Source organism: Mycteria americana, chromosome 1, assembly GCF_035582795.1.
Source record: "Mycteria americana isolate JAX WOST 10 ecotype Jacksonville Zoo and Gardens chromosome 1, USCA_MyAme_1.0, whole genome shotgun sequence".
Lineage (NCBI taxonomy): Eukaryota > Metazoa > Chordata > Aves > Ciconiiformes > Ciconiidae > Mycteria > Mycteria americana.
The window spans coordinates 76443685-76464022 of record NC_134365.1 but is presented as its reverse complement, the minus strand read 5'-3'; the positions used below and the strand labels follow the sequence as shown (position 1 = coordinate 76464022).

At 48.8% G+C, this 20338-nt stretch overlaps 1 protein-coding gene across 3 annotated transcripts in view; it reads left to right on the top strand.

The window, feature by feature from the left end:
- Positions 1-4377, top strand: part of ITPR2 (inositol 1,4,5-trisphosphate receptor type 2) — a 269451-nt gene extending 265074 nt beyond the window's left edge. For all 3 annotated transcript variants that reach the window (XM_075506773.1, XM_075506765.1, XM_075506756.1), the window contains one exon: positions 692-4377. In XM_075506773.1, the coding sequence (XP_075362888.1) occupies positions 692-778 (87 nt within the window). In that variant the 3' untranslated portion in view covers positions 779-4377. The remainder of the gene's footprint in view (positions 1-691) is intronic.
- The last annotated feature ends 15961 nt before the right edge of the window (positions 4378-20338 follow it).

The following is a 20338-nucleotide window of genomic DNA, read 5'->3' as shown; positions in this document are numbered from 1 at the left end:
TGCTCCTGCCTAAACCACCTTACGGGTTTTCTCTCACTTCAGGATCAAAAGGCCAGCTCCTTTTTCACTAAAGATGCTGGTCAGCTCCGATTTGCTCGTTACAGTTTCGGAAAAGCATCTTTGAGTTTTCTTTAAGGGAAGCACTTCAGTGGCACCAACAGTTACCTAATTATCCCCCTTCCAGTCCCTCCTTAAAACTCTCTTTTCCTGTGCAAAACCTGACAAAGGTTTAGGCCGGATGCGCTGAGAGCCTTGCTTATTGTGCTTACCCATAGTGTCCTGGTGGTTTCTTTATCCCCCTCTGGCTGAATCTGTTCTCTCCTGGCTTAAATTTAAACTCTCTGGGGCTGGGACCATCTTTTAATTCTGTGGTTGTACAGCACCAAGTGCAAATGCTGACCCTCTGCAGGGCTACACAACACGATAGCAGCGCAAATAATATGGTGTAAGATCTGCCGCTGGATAAGAATAATGTATAAATGAGGATAAAATGTCCATACTTTGCAGGAAAGAGATCTCCCACTTCAAAGGCATCTCTTACTTGTAATTTTCAATGCTGAAGAAAAGAATTCCACTCCCTGTTGGTTTGCTTATATGTATCTTGCTCTGTGACTGCTAAATAATAGTAAAAAGGGGAAAAAAAAAAAGAAAAAAAATTCTCAACTCGTCTCTCTCTGCCTTTCCACCTTAGATGACAGAACAAAGGAAGAATAAGCAGAGGCTGGGCTTTCTTGGATCAAACACACCCCATGTGAATCATCACATGCCACCACCCTGATACCACGGGGAAAAGCCGTGACTAGCCTTTCATCAGTATTCCTGCTTTATTATAGAATAAAAAGCTGAGATTGAGAGGAGTGAACAGTGCCTATTGTTACAAAGTTAAAAACAACCAAGTGCCAAGATGTTAAGTGGTTTAGCTCTGGGAACAATTTGTAGCTGTTTTTCATGGTTGAAAGGGACCACAACCTAGAATGCGAGAGATACAAGGGAGCTCGTTTGTATTCATTGACGGGGCCCGACTCAGCTGCGTTTGCGCTCCGCAACTCGATGGCTTCGGTGGTAGCTGCCGTGTGCGACGGAGGTCGGGGCAGCGTTCGGCCGTGTCCTTAGAGCTGCCTTCAGGCTTCTCCCTAAAGCGCTGGGATAACCAGGATGAGCAGAAGAAGGAGAAATGTTTATTAACGCAAATACAACAGCCCGGTTCGGAATCCATAGAAGTTGTTTCTGGCTTATTTGCCAAATAGCAACATTAGTCATATTTGCTTGGCATTTACTATTTTTTAATTACCATAAATATGTCAGTTGGTTAAGCAATAATGTTGCTTCAAGTAACTTCTACTAGGAGGGAAAGGGGACAAACCTCAAAAGACTGAAAAAAAAAAAAAGAAGAAAAAAAATACAAAAAGAGTTGCAAAGAGAAACATTAACGCTTTTGAATTTTAGCTGTCACCATGCAATTTCTTATTTATAACATGGAGCACAATGGATCTACAGCTGTGGGAATGTTATGCACATAACACTGACAACATAACTGGAAGTGATTTCTTTCTCCTGGCTTCAGATGTTCTCGATTAATGTGGCCATGAGATTTCACATACTGAGGAGTTAAACTGTGTTTTAAATTCAAGTTCCAATGGAGGATTCAGGAAAAAAAAAATTATACCTGTAGTCTGAAGCGCGAATGGGATTTTATTTTTTTTTAAAAAGCTTAGAAATGTCTTTCTCTGTGGAGCTGTAATGGTGTCATTACCTTCCGTAAACTCATCTTCAGCGAGAGTTGACTTGAATAAATAAGCACCGTATTTTGCCAGCTTTCTTCGGAGCTCGAGCTCATGGCCTTAGCCTGCCTTTGCCCACCCTTCCTCTTTCAGGGGCTTGCCTCTCCCCACAGGCCTGGCTGGGGCACGGGGGGCAATGCCAGAGGAGCTCCTTCCAGCCCTAGGCTCTACGAAAGGCAGCAGCCGAGTCCGCTGTGCAGGTTTCCGCTGTGTTCTGTGATTCCTGGGGTGGCTTTAAAAGGAGAGTTACAGGGTTTCCGCGTAGGGCTCTCCTCTCTTTTAGGAGGAGATTTTGGGGGCACAAATGGGAGTCGTGGTCCCAGTTGACTTTCATTTTCAGTGGGTTTTGGGTGCCTGATTGTCCTCGGTGCATCTGAAAATGCACCTCCATTACGTGGAGTCACTTTGTAAACCAAAATATTTTTGCAATGATTGTCCCCCTGTAACATTTCCGTTTTGTTATAAAAGCCATTTTGATCAAAGGTGAAAATATTATTGGCTCCACTATTTCTAGTTTCTCCCTGAAGAAATGCTGTCATCTTATTTAAGGCACAATTCAAACCAACAGACCTAGAGTAAAGGGAAGGAAGGAGCATTTCCCTCTCTTCGTCCCAAATTCCAACCTGTTCTTGGAAGCCATCTCTTTTTTTTGCGCCAGTGAGGTGGCTGAGATACAAAAATAATATACTTTAGGGTCTGATTCTTCTACCATTAAAACATTTCCCACTGGCTTCAATTGTGTCCTTCAAAAATACTGTGTGGAAAGCAGGGATCTGTGTATTTTATGGAAAGAAAGTATCTTTCCGTTGACTTTAGTCCGTAGAGCACCCCGGTTGTGAGAGGTGATGGCTATTTCCAGGTTTAGGGTCTATTTTTCCTGTAAGAAATTCTCTCAAATCCAGCCAGCGCTCTGCCTCCACGTGCTAAGGTGAAGAGCAAGTGGTCTTCATCAGAAATGGCACAAGGCCAATGGAAGTGAGTGGTGGGAGACTAAATTTTTTACAGCTCCTCTGCAGGTGTTGGCCTCGCAGCCTCGCTGCAGCCGGACGTCAGCTGCTTCCCAGGCAGAGGGAGCGCGTGGAGGCAGCGGGAGCTGGGTTGAGCTGGTCAATAACTGTGCGTTTTCTTCCGAGGCAGGAGTTACCTTTTCCACTCTAAAGACCAACAGTCTGGTCTTCGGTGAGCCGAGCAGGTGTGGCTGTGGCATGGGGAGCTGATGGTAGGAGAGCTGCTAGGTCAAAGCAGAATACAGAAGAGCAGTTGTCTTCAATGAACGACTGAGATATTTTAGGACTATGTCTTGGAGTGTGCCTTTCCTTCACGCTTACTGTGTATGAGGCTTTGATGCTACTGCTCCAGCATCGCTGTGGTGGTGAAAACCCCTTCTGTAAGCCTTGCCTGTCAGTGAGGACGGGGCTTCAGGTGCCCGTTGGCGTTCAGCACTGAGAGACTCGCACTGAATGGATTCTGGGAGTTTGCATCAGCCACACGCCACGCAGTAACCAGCCACCAGCGTAACGTAAAGCCAGATTTGCTTTTCTGGCGAGACCTGTTGTACATCACGAAGCCAAAGGAGTTGTACGCAAACGTAAAGTCAGCGGTAAGTTGGCAGAGAATCACACCCTGCAGCTGTATTAATTCAAATTAGTTTATGCAGTTCATCGGATCTAGTCACAGCTTCTGTTTCAACAGCAATTTCCTCTTCCTCACACATCGCTTATTAGAGGCATAAAGCACAGTTTAATGGAACGAAGATAAATTAAACGATCACTATTTATTGGGGGGTGGGCAGTTGGCTAATACTGGAAGTGGTTGGCATTTTTCTTGTTTACACTCGGAAAAAGCAAATGAACCACTGCACGTCAAGGAAGGTTTCTGGTGTTGGAGCTGGAAAAACTTGAGACTCGATGCGTTTGTGCCCTGAGCTCAGGCCTGCAGTTGCGTGCTGCTGGTGCCCTCTCTGTCTCCCACCCCAAATGGTGTCCCCAGGGCTCAAGAGCCCAAATACTGCCCTTCAGAAGGGAGAGCTATGACGTCAAAAACTAAGAGCTAACAGATGCTGATTAGCCTTGCCACGGTGCCTTTCTGCTGTTGATAGCTTCCGAGAGAGACCTCCGTAATCGATAACAGTAGGTGATGCTACTTGCACAGATTGTAAATATATTTCACTGAGCATTTTGACATTTTTGCTGATTCTGCCAAAGCTTAGGCCCTGCCCTGCAGCTCTTATCCCTGCGAGCAATCTGTACACTCGCACGTGGTAACTTAAACAGGAGACTTCTTACGTGAATAATAGTTGCAGGGCCAGAGCCCAAGCCTTAAAGATTGTGAAATATTCCCATCGATGAGTTTATAACAAAAAAATCATTGTTTTATACATATATTTATATGTATATCTTTGTTTAATGCAGCTGGGCTATCCTCTTCTTAGGCAAGCATCATTTACCTTACCTATTTATATGAAATGATTGCAAAGAAGTTAAAACATCTAAGAGCTTTTAATGCCTTAGAGGGATTTATAATTATAAGCTCCTTGACAGTTAAAATCTACTTAAGTAAATATGTCCATTGCTGCTGAATGTAACTTTTAATAAAGTGTGTCATTTTATATACGTCTGTCTCACTTATTCTTGGTGCTAGAGGTGCAGGGAAACGTGTGTTGCTGAATTGAAGGCTGCTGGGAAACCCGGGCTGGTTGCCTTGCATGGGAGACCATGCTGTGGGTATGCCTCCATTTCTTCTAAGTGACAAAGCAGATGGCATCAGTGCAGTCCTGAACGGACGGAGGCTGAATCCAGCAACGAAAGCGAGGATTCGTTTTATTTCAGGCAGAAATTGTTCTGCTGGGTGGGATTTCCTGAAGGTTGGGTGGCAGTTTAATGTGTCATTTGCTCAAGTGCCATTTGTCCGTAACCGGCAGGCCAGGGGCAGCCCTGGTTGAAGGTGGGCAGGCGCAGGGATCGTGATGAATGTGAGTGTCACTGATGGAGAGGAGGAGGCTCAAGCCGAACAGCCTCAGGGTTTTCTGCTGGTGCCTGAGGCACGTTAGCCCTTGCTGCCTCCTCAGGTCTGACCCAAGGAGTCGGCGACTCGCTGTGAGGCTTTGAGCATCCTGAGCATCCCGTATTGCGGTCGGCAGGAGCCGGGTGACCTCCCATCCTCGCGTCCCTCCGGGAAGCAGCAGGGCCGTGCCGCCGGGGCTGTCGGGCGGCCGTGCTCGCGAGAGGACGCGGTACGCGCGCTCACATGCACGCTCACGGAGGGGATCTGCGTCCTCACCAGCCGACGGCCTTTCAAGACGGAATTGCTGGTGGTGCTTAGGAGCCTCTCACTGTCCCTCGTGCGTTTCCAGTGCCAGTCTAAGACCTGAATTTTGGGAATCCAGCCCTCTAATAATATGGATGCAGAGCTTGAAGGCTTGATGTGACTTCTCTTACTAGGGTGGGGGCTTTTATGTGTGTGAGGTTTTTGGTGCTTTTTTCTTTATTTTTTTTTTCATCTAGCTCCTTCAAGTAGCACGTTGAGAGAGAGACCGAGGGTTTTCCCCTCTCTTCTATGTGAAAGGATTGAGGAAGACAAACAGCCGACAGCCACTGTCTCTCTCAACTGAGACAACACAGGCTGAGGAAATCTGTGGTCTCGTGAAAAAAGGAAGCACCCTACAAACCTGTGACAGGAGAACTACAACATATAAGTGCGCTTTTTTTTTTCCCCCCCAGCTGTGTTTGTTACAGAAAGTCAATATTTATGAGGAAAAGAATGAGACCTCTTCTTAGTGAGAAAAAGCCTGCTAATTAATTAATAAGGAAAATGCTATTAAATAGAGCATGCTGTTGTTTCTGTGCACTTGTTATACCAACCTGCTGAGTTTCTGAGTAGAATTAACTTTCTTTTATATTCTGTGGTATGACTTTAAAGTTAAATAGAAAGGGGCTTGTTTGCTACTAGGTTTCTTAGATCGTTCTGCTAAAAGTACGTCCTAAGAGAAAATGGGTTTTCATACAGTAAACTTTCAACCTAAGATTACAGTCATATTTTAAAAAAAAAGCCCCCAAACCAGAGCTAAGCTCCTAAACCCAAATGGGAGCAGTTTTGCACGCAGAACTGAGAACCTAATGCCAAGGCTTGTATTTTTTTAAATGTTTTCCTCAAAGGTACATTTTCATTCAAAAGGCATTTCAGGGAGCAGACGTCTCCCTCGGCATCAGCCACGCAGACGTCAGCGGGCTCACGCCGGCGTGGCCTAGAGCAAATGCGGCTCCTCCATTTCCACCGTCGCTGCTGCTGTGACAAAAGCATCTGCAGGCGAGGATGTTTTCTTTGGAAAGAGTGTGCTTGTTTTCTGGGGAGGGCTGCTGAGTTTATTTTTAAGTGGAGAAAACTGAGATTTAAGGCTGCTAATCTCCCTGCTGTCCCAGGATGCCCGCAGGAGCGACCGGCAGCGTGAATCCTGTTTGCAGGCACCCGTACCGAACGTCCTGTATTTACACAAAATCATCCCAGACGACTCAAAAGAAACTCGAGCTCCAGGGATTTTAAATGTGGAGTAGTGTATTGCTATCATCGGTTCACACTTGCCCGCTCTATTTATATGCTGTACTTTTTTAGTCCGAAGCAGGAAGCTGCAAGGCACAAGACAAATAGCCTTTATAACTTTGCTATTTCAACATGTTTCTCTTGCTGCAAACAGCCAACAGTTGCTCTTTTTTTTTTTGTACAGTAGGTTTCTTACTCCGTGACCCCCCCCAACCTCTCACCATGTCTCTGCCTTCGTCTGCCGCTGCTCAGGTAAGGCGAGACCTGGGCACATCAAGAACCATGGGCCGTGACCTGAGAAGCCAAACCAATAAGCTAAATCTGTAGGAGCATGGTCGAACCGGCAGTGTCTTGTCCTTATGACTTTAATAACTCTGTTTAAATGTCGTAGATCATGCTGTCAGCTAACACATTCAGTATCTGACTTGGTACGAGCAGGAATTCTCTTAACAGCCCTTCTTGTAGTAAATTATTGCACAATCTTCAACCCCTTGGCCGGAGTTTGAAGCCATCTATAGCCTGTTAAACAAACTGTGGAGATGGCAAAGTTGATAGGAAGAAATGAACGGCTTCTGTTCCAAATTTTAACCTAATCTGCTGGAAGAAAACGATGCCCCAGTGGTGGGAGCCAGCTGAGATCCATTGCCTGAGCCAGGCTGAGCCCCAGCCCTGCAGCGGCTTGTGGTGGAGGAGGGCATCGCCGCGGCTCTGCCGTTGCCTCGGGAAGCGGGGTTGCCTTGGGAAGCAGGGCTGCTGCTGCGGCTGGCGGCGGGGAGCAGCCACATGGCCTTTGCCGAGGCAACACTTACACCCACGTGCAAGGCTGTGGGGTCAACCGAGGCATTGCTTTACGTGGGCCCTGTCACCCCCCCATTCAAAACCCTGCAATTTCATCCAGATGGCAGGAGCGGTGTGGGGATCCAGTTACAGCCCAAAGGTTCCAAATCCCTTTACAAAATATTCCCTTCTGGCCCCCAAAGTCTGCAACTTGCTCTGTAGGCTTTGTTCCCAATAATGCTGAGTTGCCACGTAAACCATGGACTCTGGCACATTGTCACAATTTTGTGTAATGGCCTTCGACTGTGATATGTCAACCTGAATTTCGCAATCCTCTCCTAGGAGCACTGGCTCTCTTACCAAAGCTGTAAGGGTATATTCGCTTGCTCGCTCTTCTCCGCCCTGCCAGCATTATGGCATGAAACACCCAGGAACTGTGTTAACTCGGGCACTGTTGCAGAGACCCGCAGTTGTCGTCAGCAGAGCACAGGGCAACTTTGAAACAGGGTTCAGAAAAAAACATTTTCAGTCTCGAGTTGGTCTTGGATGATGGCAGTTGGCTCAGAGTTTGTATTTTTTTTTTTTTCAAGTCAACTTTTGCTGGCTTTGAGGTCAGTTCAGGCCTGTTTGTAGCCCACCAGGGAGCTGTAACGGTGGCTTTATCTGGCATGAAAGTTTTCACCCTAATTTGATAAAGACAGCAAAATTCTTGATGCCTCCAAAAAACCCTCCCAACCCTTCATCTTTCTGTTTTAAGAGTTGAGGGTGTATGTGTTATGTATGAGCATGTGTGGTTTGCACACACGCAACTCAATCTGAGGGTATTTAGGAACACTGGCATGCAGAAGTAAGGGCGGGTTGGCTGCAGACCTAAACCAGCAGAGCAGCTGGTGTTGTGAGCGCTGCCATCCCATGGGAAATGCAGATTTTTCTGCCTGTGGCAGGACTTCGCTGCTGAAGGAGAAGAGGAGTCAAGAGAGGAGAGTTCGGTCCCTGGAGCCATCGTGCTCTTCCCATGCAAGCATAAACATCTGTCCAGGTCCCTGGTTGCTCCGCTGGGATGTGGGAAGATGCTAGCGGGGGTATCGTGCACCTAGCCAAAGACTGTGAGAGTTGCAAATGCGATGTGTTACAGATACAATTTATCATGCAGAAAAAGAAAGGGAAGGAAGGAAAGTTCAACGGAAGGTCTCAAGGGTACAGGAAAATGTCAGAAATGGTGGGTTTACTGGTGGGAATTACTAAAAGTTTACTCTTGAGTTATTGTGAAGAGTTAGTGTTATCAGAAGTTGACTGCCCATGTCTTTGTCAATCTTGGGTGTCTTTTCAGAAGACAGGACTTAGCCAGAAGCTACAGGTCCAGTGAAAAGCCTGTTGCTCAGGGTCGTTGGTCTATGAAATCTGTTTTTTTGAAAGTTTGTCCACAGCACCTCACTTGGGATGAGTGCTCTTTTACATGGTTAGCACAAATCTAAATAAATACAGAAATATAAACTGAGCTGGAAATTTACTGAGTACAAGCTGTCTTGCAAAATTGCCTGTGTTTCCTGGCTCTGGATGGGATGGAAATACCACAAAACTAGCTTCTCTCATAGTAATGTGATACTTCTGCTTCCGGGCTCAGCTGAAAGTGGGAGGTGGAAGCGTGTACAAGAGAGGAAAAAGAAAAGCAAAAGCAAATGATAATCAAGCTTATTTTTAACGTGGCAAAATGGAACTATTAATTAGAAAGATCGAAGTGGCCATTGTGATCATCTACTCAAACATCTTGTGTAGCGCAGGCCATAGAGTTTTATCCATCTGCTTCTCTGTAAGCTGTGGCATAGAGCTGGAAAAGGTAGCTAACCTGGCTTGGAAGCCTTCACGTGAGTAAGACATGGGGTGTATCTGCTAGCTGGTTCTCATCTGGCTCAAACTTCAGCCCAAGTGCTACGTCCAGGTCAGACAAACCTGGTTCCCCATGAGCCATGCTGATTCCCATCTCTCCAGGAGAGGAGAATCCAGTCTAATGCAATCTCTGGATGTGAAGCTTATTCTGCAGCACAGACATCGTAATAGCAGGTCGCGTCTCTAAGCACCTGGCCTTGCGTGGTGGCTGGGGCGTTTGGTCGCTGAGGCTGTGGAGGCAGACCCATGTCCACCTCCCCACCAGACCCATCGTCTCCAAGGCAAGGAGGACATGCATAAAGTTGTCTCATGGGCTGAATGTGGCTCCGCTGCACTGACGCTGAACCTAGGTAGGTATTGTGGTGCCAGATCACCTCTTTTTTTCTGGAAATACCTTTCATTTTGCCTAGTTTTATTGGTGAGAGCTCCCTTTCCAATGGTCTTCCGTCAGCCAGAGGTTCACAGCCACAGTTTCCCCAGTCAAGTGACAGATTATCTTATGAGGTTCCTGTGATTTTTCCAGTCTGGCCAATTTTTTTTGAGACATAAGTTACATCAGCAAAGATGGCAGGGAAAGGAACAAAGCGCTGTCACTGCTGGTGGTAGGTACCCACAGTAATAACACCCATGGTGTGAGCAGCCACATCCTTAGAGAAGGTGGTTGGGAAGTCGGGACACCGCACAGCTCCCCTCCCCTGATCCGACCTCCAGCACAGCACTTCACCTTCCTCAAGGTGAAACAGGGACATCGATCTAACCTGCCTTTGTCGCTGCTCACCCAACAGCCTTTGGCAACCCCCTTAAAAGAGAGGAGCAAGCGCCTGTGTCCTCAGGACTGCCCAAGTCCTCCCTCCTGCCTTTGCCAGCAAATGTCATTTTAACAGCATCTTCTGAGAACTGATTGAGACCACACACGTCCTTTCAGCCAGGCCAGCAAATAACCTTCAGCTAAGTCTGCCCAGGGCTGTTTTGGATCTGGTGATCTGCATTTAGAAATAGTCTTGGTATTTTTAAATGTTGCCTGGAGCCATCTGGTCCCCTCTTCATTTTATGTTTTAATTGTCATTTATAACTTATTATACAAGCTATTCAAAAGCCAGACAGACGCTGGAGGGAAGCAAGCGACTCCTGACCTGAAGCGCACTGAAACCTCTGAAAGTCTTTCCCTGGCTTTCAAAGGGCTTGGGGCTGGCACCCCCACCAAGGCAGCCTGAACGGTCGCAGCTCTGCGGGGTCCCAGCTCTGGGACACCGAGGCCACGCATTGCACATCGCTGCCGGGGCCAGGGGTTTGCTCTTGACCAGAGCCAGGCAAGCCCCCGACGTCTGCAAGGGAGCCAGCTCCGCATGGCCAGTCTCGCAGCCAGCCCGCCCGAGGCACAAGGAGGTCAACTGATTTGCTCAGGTCACCAGTGTGTGAGCAAATGACTCATCCCAGATTTTCCTGGCTCCTAAACCTTTGCTCAAACCACAAGGCGGCTTAATGACTTAGCAGGGCTCTAAGGAAGTAAGCTATAAATTGCAAATATGCTATGGCTAAATGACTAGCTAAGGTGTTTTCCACGTGCCGTTTATGAATCCAGAAGAGCTAACTGGCACCTGGGAACTACTGACAGGTTGGGGAAAGCGTTTTGTTTGATGAAGCAAAGGCTTTAGAAAAAAAATCATTTCTTTGCCCCCACTCCGTAGCAAAATCTTTCTACCTCCAGGTTTTCTGCCCGACTCGATGCAGAGCCCTGCGCTGTGACCCTGAAGGTAAGTCACCTCTTGTTAGAAACAGGACTAGTTCGTACTGCCTCGGCTCAAAACATCCCAGGTCGAAAAGGCATCGCCCGAGTCCTGCTCACCCACCGGCAGCCCCGGCCGGGCAGGATGGCAACGGGGGGCACACGGTGCCCTGGCGCTGACGCGCGCCCCGATGCACCTCGAGGCCGAGAGTGACATCTCACAGGAGGACAGACGTCCCACATCGGGCTCAAACGCACCCGCACACCCCTCACCAGCACGCCAGTCACGGGAGGCTGGGCATATATTAACCAGCCCAGTCCTGTGGGATGGCTTAAACCCCAGCAAAGGTCCCCATCATTTGGGAATGATGGCTAAACAAGCTAACCTGTGCTGGGGAACGTAAAGCTGCTGTTTGGTGACACCTGAGACAGCTTACGCTGGTGGCACCCTGACCCTGGCAACCATCTGAAAAGCAGCGGTATTTACTTTTAGGAGATGCCTCTTGATTCTCTCCCACCAGTTGTGCTGGACTCAGAAAGCAGCTTGCACACATTGACTGGCCACGGGACCAGTGAGTGCGGAGGGGCGAGAAGGCTGCAAATCCTCCAAGCCAGGCTGCTCTGGCTCCTCGGCTCCCTCATAGTACGGGGAGTTACTATTGCATTACTGTATCTGAATAATAATCTATTATATTTCAAACATATGAAATAAAACAGGGCACTGAACATCAAACTGTCCAAATAAGGATTTTTTTTTTTTTTTTTTTTTTTTTCATTTTAAGAAATCCCTGCACATCAATGGGCGGACTCAGGGAGTCAGATGCTGCACAGAGAAAACAAGAGAGGGGGGCCAGATCCAGGCCCCTTCTCAGCCCGTCAACAAGCAGCCCAGCACAGCTGGCACTAATTGGCACTTTTCTTGGCGGCGGATGAAGTGCGGAGGAGACAATGGGGCCTGGGCTGGTTTCTCGTGCCTGGAGGTGATCCCCCAGCACTGAGACCAAAGCCCATTGAGAGCGCAGTAAGGAGAAGCTGCAGCAGTCGCTGCTGCTGCTGCTCTGCTCAGAGAAGAGAAGACTTTTGGAGCGTAAGCCCACATCCATAGGATGTGTGTTCAGCACCAGGGGACATCACTACGTGCCCACCGGCACACGTAACGAGAAAGCGGGGCGTGGAGCACGCCGTGCTGCTGGCCACCAAGTACTGGTGGCGTGGTAAAGCTTGTGGTCACGTTGGCTGCTCATGGGCAGCTGGTCAAATCCCTGACTCCCACTGAAACCCTTATCATCAGGCTTTCCGCAGTGTCCCATGCTGGAAACTCAAAGCAGGAGGGTAAAGGGCTTAAGAAAAGCTGTTGCTTTGTGCAATCATGGCGTTGCAGAGCTGGAAAGAAATATAAGCGTGAAGCTGCGACACCTGGAACACGAATGGGCAGCTAGAAAGGAAAGACAAGGGCAAGACACTTCTTCATAGCACCACAAAACTTGACAACAAGGAATAAAGGAAAGATACCTTTCTTTTTTTAAGAAAGAAAACTATCATGTAATTTCTGGATTGCTTTCTAACAGGGATTTTTTTGTGTGTGAGCAGTAATAAATTATTCCAACAGTACCAGGCTTTTTTGTGAAAAGTACATTCATTATCTTAGACGTATCTGTTGGCAGCTTAGAGGCACTGTTTTCTTTTGAACTTCAGGAACAAATTCAAACACGGGAAAAAAACCCATTCCCACTCTCCAACAAGAAGTGCACCGTGGTCAAAAGTGCCCTGAGCTGACGCTGCACTGAGGCTTCGAGCCGGTTACAGTCGCTGCCCCGTCCCAGCAGCGTGCCGTCTGAAACCCCGCGTTTAGGATTACCACCCAGGTTCTCCAAAACTTAAGATATTTTTTTAATTATTTCATGAAATACGAGCCAAATAAATGTGATTCTTCTCTTCTTGTTTGTCCCTTGGAGTGGGAACACACAGTTTAGGCTTTGGTCCCTTTTCTTTTCCTTCAGTACAAACAGGAGAAGCAGCTGAAGGACTTGGAAGCCTCAAGGATGAAGCGAAGCTCTCAGGCAGTAACTAGAGATGAGCCAAGGGAAAACAGCTGCAAGCTGGACACCAGCAGACGTGTCCAGCTCTGTCCTCGGGGAGTGATGGGGAGGGGTGGTCCTTCACCCCGGGAGGCCCTCAGCCCTGGTGGTGCTGGGGATTCGCCTCCCTCCGCCCCTCCAGCACAGCCCGGGGCGGCTGTGCGCTTCTGCCGCAGCTGGAGAAACCGTCCTGCCGGGGGGAGAAGAGGTGCTCGGCAACCCGTCAGGCTAACGAGCTGATAGCATGCAAATGCACGTTCGTGCGGGAGTTTCCACCCGCAGCTACGGCCGCCTGGCAGCGCCCAGCCACGCTTCGGCACAGCAAAGGGCGGCCGGGTACGGTCACAGCAGGGATGTAGGGGCCAGCAGTGCCTGCTCCAGCCCCAGAAGCTGATGGCCGGCTTGCAGTGATTTTCTCAGAACTAACATCTGCCTGCATGCATCTTTGCACCTCCCTTTGCAATGAGGAGACACGATTTTTTGGCAATTGCATGACTGATGCTTGACGCATGCCTTGAGGGGTACAGCCCAGGACCAGCAGGACCAGCAGAGGCCAGCAGCAGGACCTGGCCCGGGCTGCATTCAGCTTTACAGCACAGCAGTAAAAGCCCATGTTGAACTCTGCCTTCCACCTCTCTGTACCAGTCTTGGCATCCCTGGGGATTTTCCTGTAATAATCCTGTCTATGCCATCGACTTATACAATAGTAATTGAGCTTCAAATTTAATTACAGTATGGGAACAAGCTGTCACTTGATTGAAGATACTTCCTTGACTATATATTGAAATAGATAGTCTTAACCGACTTTGCAATTTGAAATGAAGGGAATAGACATGGGGATCTCTTTTATGGCTGTGTTTATATCCTTCCTGTCAGGCACAGTGTTTCATTGAAATACCAAGCCCTGGCTTCCAAAGCACTCCCAGGGACTCTTCTGTCTTTAAACCTCCATTGATGGTGGCTCGTGGAGAGTTTCTCACCCGTTGCCTCATACCCACAGCCAAGAAAAATAGCGATGCTCAGGACCTACAAACACTCAAGTGCTTTAGGCAGGTTTCTATCATACGGGAAGGTCAAGCTGAGAGACATGGCTTGAGAAAACACCCGTGGTTGTTTTATCCCACGGTTGAATGGAGCCAAGATAGGTGGAGGAGCGTGTGCTCATGGACATCACCTTTCCCAGGGGCTGTCCAGGTATGTCAACCCCCATGGGCCCGAGCGGAGCTGGGGTGCCTCTGGCCCCGCGTGTCCCACAGCTGGGAGAGGGACCTGCATCCCCAGAGGTGCCGGGGCTCCTGGCAGGCATCAGGGTCGGTGGGAATGAGGTGCCTCCATGTCTCGGAGGGGATGGACCAACGAGAGTGACGTGGCTCTGATGAAGCATTTCTGTGCAGCATGATTTCTATGTAGGCACTTTCCTTTAGTGATAACGAGGCGCTCTAATTATTCTCTGGTGTTGGGTATTTGGAAACAACACGGAGGCAGTATTTCCAGTGGTGACAGAGCATATGGAAACACGAGCATCCGCAGCAGCTTGCTGCACCTTGCTACCTGCCCACAGCTGTGGAAACATCAATGTTCACACTTGCTGGCTAAGGGACAGAAAAAGTCCCCAAACCCTCAGCACCACTTTGGTCTGAATTCCCTCTTCTCACAACCAGTTTTATGTCCAAACGAGAGCAAGCATTCTCCAAATACAGACTAACAGCCATTTTGCACTTTGCAGACTGCCTCTGACCTTGGGAGAGGCCATAACACACCACCCCTCATTCCAAGTCCTCCCTAATTCCCACCCAGCTCAACCCGCGGCCAGGCTGCCCCCTCCCACCCACGCCAGGGGACACTGCCCCGCTCCCCAGCAGTGCCGCTGGCAGGAAGGATTTTTGACCTGCTGTATCTATAGAGTCATGCCCTAGGCAAGAAATGTCTCGAGTTCCCAAGGACTGGTAGGATGAGGCAGGGGGTTTAACTGTTGCTTTTAGGGGGAAATTTCTGGTTCTCCAAACAGGCATCATGTCCACAAGCACCATCCCAGGAAACCCAACTGCCTGCGACTGAGGCTGAAGACGCTCCAAGGGTCAGCCCATAGTTAAGGAAACTTGCCTTCTTCTCCCAAAAGTGCTGAGCAGCATAATTTATACCAGAACCACTCGCCTGGCATTTCCCTATACGCCTATATCATTTCTAATAAGCGATTCACTCCCTCCAGCCCTCACAGTTACCCCTGTAATGATCAATGTCTTGGGCATTTAGTTTTAGAAGAATAGTTTTTAGAGAGTAATCCTCCCCCACTGTGACGCGATATCTGCCACCGTGACTTTATACTCTGAAATTCAGCCTTTGCCAGGCCTGCCACAAACCCGAAAGGTGTGCGAGCCAAAGGCTGATACCCAAAGGCACCCGGACCCACAGAAAGTTGAGCTCTGGGTTCAAAACACAAAGGTGGTTCTCACCTACCAGGGGGTCGAGCTCCCTGGACAGACTGCCTCGCACTTTGGGTGAACTTGAACTTCTGCCAAAATTCATAACCGAGGCCCATTCTTACTTTGCTTCGGTTGGTGCCAAACATAAATTCTTGGTTTATGAGTACAGACACCAATTTCAAAGCTGATGCTTATTTTATAATCCCAGTCTAGTCTTTTTTTTTTTTTTTAACCCACTTTGTTATGGGTGAATCATACACCTTTCCTGACACCATCTCACATCATCTTTCTTATAGGTGTATCAGAGGTAGGTGCGTCAGAGGGAAAGCTTTTTCTTGCTCATACCTGAGCCTAAAGCACAGCACGTTTCAGTTCTCTTTCTTATATTTCAGTGAATTTCATTGTCAAAATGGAAACGTGGGAGTCCTGGTACCTGACTGCCGTGTTACGATGTGTAGAAAAATTACAAGTATGTGCGACGTACGGCCTGGAAGTGCCACGGTGACCATCAGTCCTCACACTGCTCCTGTCCACCAAAGCAAATGAGTGCATGAGCAAAGCAATAACCATCCAGGGATGACCACGTGGCGTGGCCAGCTCCTCTTCCTATGAATTCAAACACGACCTGTGACCCTGGCTTTTCTCCTGCCATCCTCTTTTTTGTTTTCTTTTGGTGCTGGGTAAGTGTCTGAAGAACATCCCTTCATGTCCTTTCAAGGGGTCAAACATTTTTAAGTGTTATGCAGGCGAAATTTTCCTGCCGAATAAATAAACAGAGACAAAGAGACAGACCTCATGAACAAGAGCCAGGATGGTTTCTGTCCCATTAAGGGAATTTATGAGAACTCAGTACATTTAAAAAAAAAAAAAAAAAAAAAAGTGTTTACTTAGATGATGGACGTCTGTTGAATATTAATCTTTTCTGGGTATATCGCAGGCTTTCTTAAAGAAAGCCTAAATTATTCAGGAGTATTTGCATGCTGAGTTACAGCAGATTTACAGGCAGTACAAATCAGACTTTTGCATCTTAATGTTAAAGGAAGCCAAGTGCCAAATTTGGCTTCTTAATACTTTATTGGCCATCTCCTGCTAAGTAAAACAATTAAGCTGCTCATTAAGATACAACATACATCATTCTGAAACAATGGCTACCGTAATCCTTATACACAGCATCAGCAAAACAACCGTGAGATGCCACAAATTCATATTTTAGACTGGTTATTCTTCTTACCCATTCTCTGTATTACAGGATGGCAGTGATGGGGAGCACCACCGGTGATGAACAGCATGGACGCAGCAGCCTCTGCCCCGAGGAGGTGATGGTCTATGATGGATGGCTTGACATGGAGGGGAGGTTGGTGGTGACTGGGGCTGCCCTGACATCGTCCCCTCCTTCATCACCCTCCGTTCCAGGCAGGGACATCATCCCCCCGGGCTGTCCTGGGCCCAGCCCTGCTCCCCACAGCCATCACGGCGCTTGCAGGGGAAGTGCCGGTCTTATTTATGTAACGGCTGCTGGCTTTAGGTGCTGTCACTCACACGTATGCAGGAAAACACGGTACTTGAAGAGCTGCTACGCTAGTACAGCATATGCTGGAGGCAAAACTATATATATATTAAAAACAACCCTTGTAAAAAAAGAATTAAAGCAGGATTATCAGAGCGTGTCAGCCTCCCATCCACAGCCCAGCTGGTGAAGCACCTCACCGGGGCCACCTGTTAGAAATGCTTCCTTGGTTAAAAGCCCTTGCTGCTGGAATTGATTTTTGTTGTGGTTTAGCCCCAGCCAGCAACTGAGCCCCACACAGCCGCTCACTCGCTCCCCCCCAGTGGGACAGGGGAGAGAATTGGAAGGGTAAAAGTGAGAAAACTCGTGGGTTGAGATAAAGACAGTTTAATAGGTAAAGCAAAAGCCATGCACGCAGGCAAAGCAAAGCAAGGAATTCATTCACTCCTTCCCATGGGCAGGCAGGTGTGCAGCCATCTCCAGGAAAGCAGGGCTCCATCACACGTAATGGTTACTGGGGAAGACAAACACCATCACTCCGAACGTCCCCCCCTTCCTTCTTCTTCCCCAGCTTTATATACTGAGCATGATGCCATATGGTATGGAATAGCCCTTTGGTCAGTTGGGGTCAGCTGTCCCAGCCGTGTCCCCTCCCAGCTTCTTGTGCACCTGGCAGAGCATGGGAACCTGAAAAGTTCTTGATTTAGTATAAGCACTACTTAGCAACAACTAAAACATCCCTGTGTTATCAACACTGTTTTCAGCACAAATCCAAAACATAGCCCCATACTAGCTACTATAAAGAAAATTAACTCTGTTCCAGCCAAAACCAGCACAATTTTATTTTATATTTCCAATCAGGAACCTAAGAGATGTTCTCAGGTGAACCAAATTCCTGCTTTTATTAGCAGCTATAGGCTGGCAGGGGATAAGAAGGTGTTGGCGACCTGGTGTGGAGGAAGGAGCCGGGACTCACCAGTCAGGCAAGAGCAGCTCCTGTCAGGCTGGGGCTGCAGGCATCTCGCCTTCCTGGGGGTTACTGGTTTCTCTTCATGTCCAGCACAAGGAAAAAATACTCTCAGGTGTACACGCGCAAGCTTTAAATGCATGCAATGCAGATTGAAAAGCAACAGTGCGTCCTGAAGGGAGACGTCTGCGATGATTTCCATCGAAAGTCCTGTTCGTGCAATTTCAGACCACGATACCAAAATGAAACCGCTGCTGGAAATAGTCCCCTTGGATAGCGCAGCGCCTGTGACCTCCGCAGCTCTGACGCGGTTCGGTGGCGCTGGCTCATCAGCCCAGCTCATCCATTGGATTTCCATTGCTTTTTCTCAAAAGCAGATCTCTGCTATATTTTAAGGTTAATTTAAAGCCAAGGCATGTATTTGGTCATTATTTTCCCCCATCCCCCAGTTCATAGAGGTGAATGTGTGTATGGATGCTGTGCCTGCTGTGGCTGTGGAAGGCTGTAGGCAGTGGAAACCTGCCTACTGGCTCCAATGGACTTTGCGTTTGGCTCTTGGTAAATTGTCCTACATGTCCTAAATAGCACTTCATATTCCCTAGCCATCATGCACATTTAATACAGGTCTTGCCCCAGCCACCGTGCACGTTTAATGCAGGTCTGTGAGTAGCTGAGTGTGGAAGAGCGGGGAGGCCTAAGAGAGATCAGGCGAAACTCTTGCAGGGGAGAAGGTGGCAGAGGGATGCTTGGTGGTCTCCTGTGTACCTGGGTAATGGCCACATTTTCCTCTCCCTTCAGCTTTGCCAGTCGGAGGCCTCTGTGTGCACAGATGTGGGAGAGAGAGAAGGGAAAGAGTGCTACGCATGGACAAGGTGTCAAGAATGTGCTGTGTGTCCCCCTACCTGCCTGGACCAGAGGGAATCCAGGGCTGGTCCCACCTAAGAAAACACTTCAGCTATTGCAAGGAGCAACCAAGAAGCCATCGCCTCAGCCCCACACCTCCCCTGTATGCCTCAGTCCCTCCTCAACACGTCTGGCCAGGTCCGCAGCTGGTGTAAATCAGTCGCTGCTTTGAAACCAGTGCAATGACCTGACAGCAGCTGTGAATTTGACACAGCGCGCTGTCTCGCAGCTCACCCAGCTGTGTTTGATTTACATCCGGATCTACTTGGAAGTTCATGTCAAAGGCGTTGCCGCAGAAGGAAGGGGTAGAAGCGGTGCAGGAGGGACGGCTTGCAAAATGCCCTCTGCTGGAAGGAGCCAAGCCCCACAGAAGGCATATGGCCGGGAGATGAGTCGGGCACTCATTTTCTCCCCCTCCCCTTGCCCCAGCGATGCCGAGCTTCCTGCGATTACTGGTTATGACGATTATAATGTTTCTGGTGTGTATGTGTTTGTGCACACGTGTGCAGTGGTTTCTTGCTAAACCCGATTCGTTTGGACATTGCCAGATGGTACAAAAGCTTACCGGAATTTCATTTTCAAATAAACCACAGACTTGGATGAGCTAATGTTGTTCCACATAAAAAGCCACAAAATTCAACAAAGTGATGTTGTTTCAAGAAGAGAACATGTCAAGCGAGAGAACCATCCGGTCGGCTCTGAAAGAGCTACACACTCCCCCTCATGCTTTTAGAAGCTGTTTATGTACAAACACCGGGCATACGGCACTGCAGCTCAGTTTAAACATTTCTCCGCAGCTGATGTCTGCGGAGCAGAGCCTTGGCAGAAGCGGTGCGGGAACCACATCTGCTCGTAAGCCTCCCTGTGTTATTTTAACCGCTCCTGAAAGGCTGACGGCCCCCGGAGGAACTGCAGCCTCTTTCTCCATAAGGACAGGTACACCACCACCGCTGGGGGACGTGGCTCCAGGTAGATGTCCTCGCCATCGTCACCGGGGCAGGGGAGGTGACCTCCTGCGATGCTCCAGAGCTCAGCCCCTGACAGCCCAGAAGCTTGGGGGCATCCTGGGAACCAAACTGGGACCGCTTGCTCATTTTGTATGTAGCTCTCCGCTGTCGCAGCTTTGTCAGAAGTGGTTGCTCTGGGTGGGGGCGAGGACGAGCGATTGGGACACCAAGGGATAAAGCAGCAAAAGGACTTCAGCATTGAAGTGGTTCCTGATCTGCTAGATCCAAAAGCGCAGCCCCAGAGGTCCTCTCTCCCTCCAGTACGTGCAGGGTGGGAGCCATAAAGCCGGCAGCAACAGAGGCTGAGCAGGGTGAGGATGTGAGTCAGCTGCGAGAAGAGAGCCCTGCCCAAAGACCCACCTCTCCCTGCACCCCCCCCGAGCTGTCTGGCAGAACCCAGGTACGTAACTTCTTCTGTGCATTTAGCCCCAAACAGCCTAATGTTGGCATAAATAGCGCTGTGATTTAATAATAAATTGGCAAAAGCTTTCTCTCCCCAGCAAGCACCACTGCCAGTCTGTAGCCAGCGAATTAGGTCTTGGCCCTGCTGGGGATGTGCGGAGCCGCTAGAGAAAGTGAGCCCGGCGCTCGGGGCCAGCAGCCGCAGCACAGCCTCCCACGGGCCTCTGGCAGAGCCGCGAGGGCTACATCTGCAAAAGGCCTTCAGCATTGCAACGGTGAGACTTGCAGCTCCGAAGCTGTAGGGCCTGAAAGCACAGCCCGAAGAGGGGCCAGGTCTCCAGCCA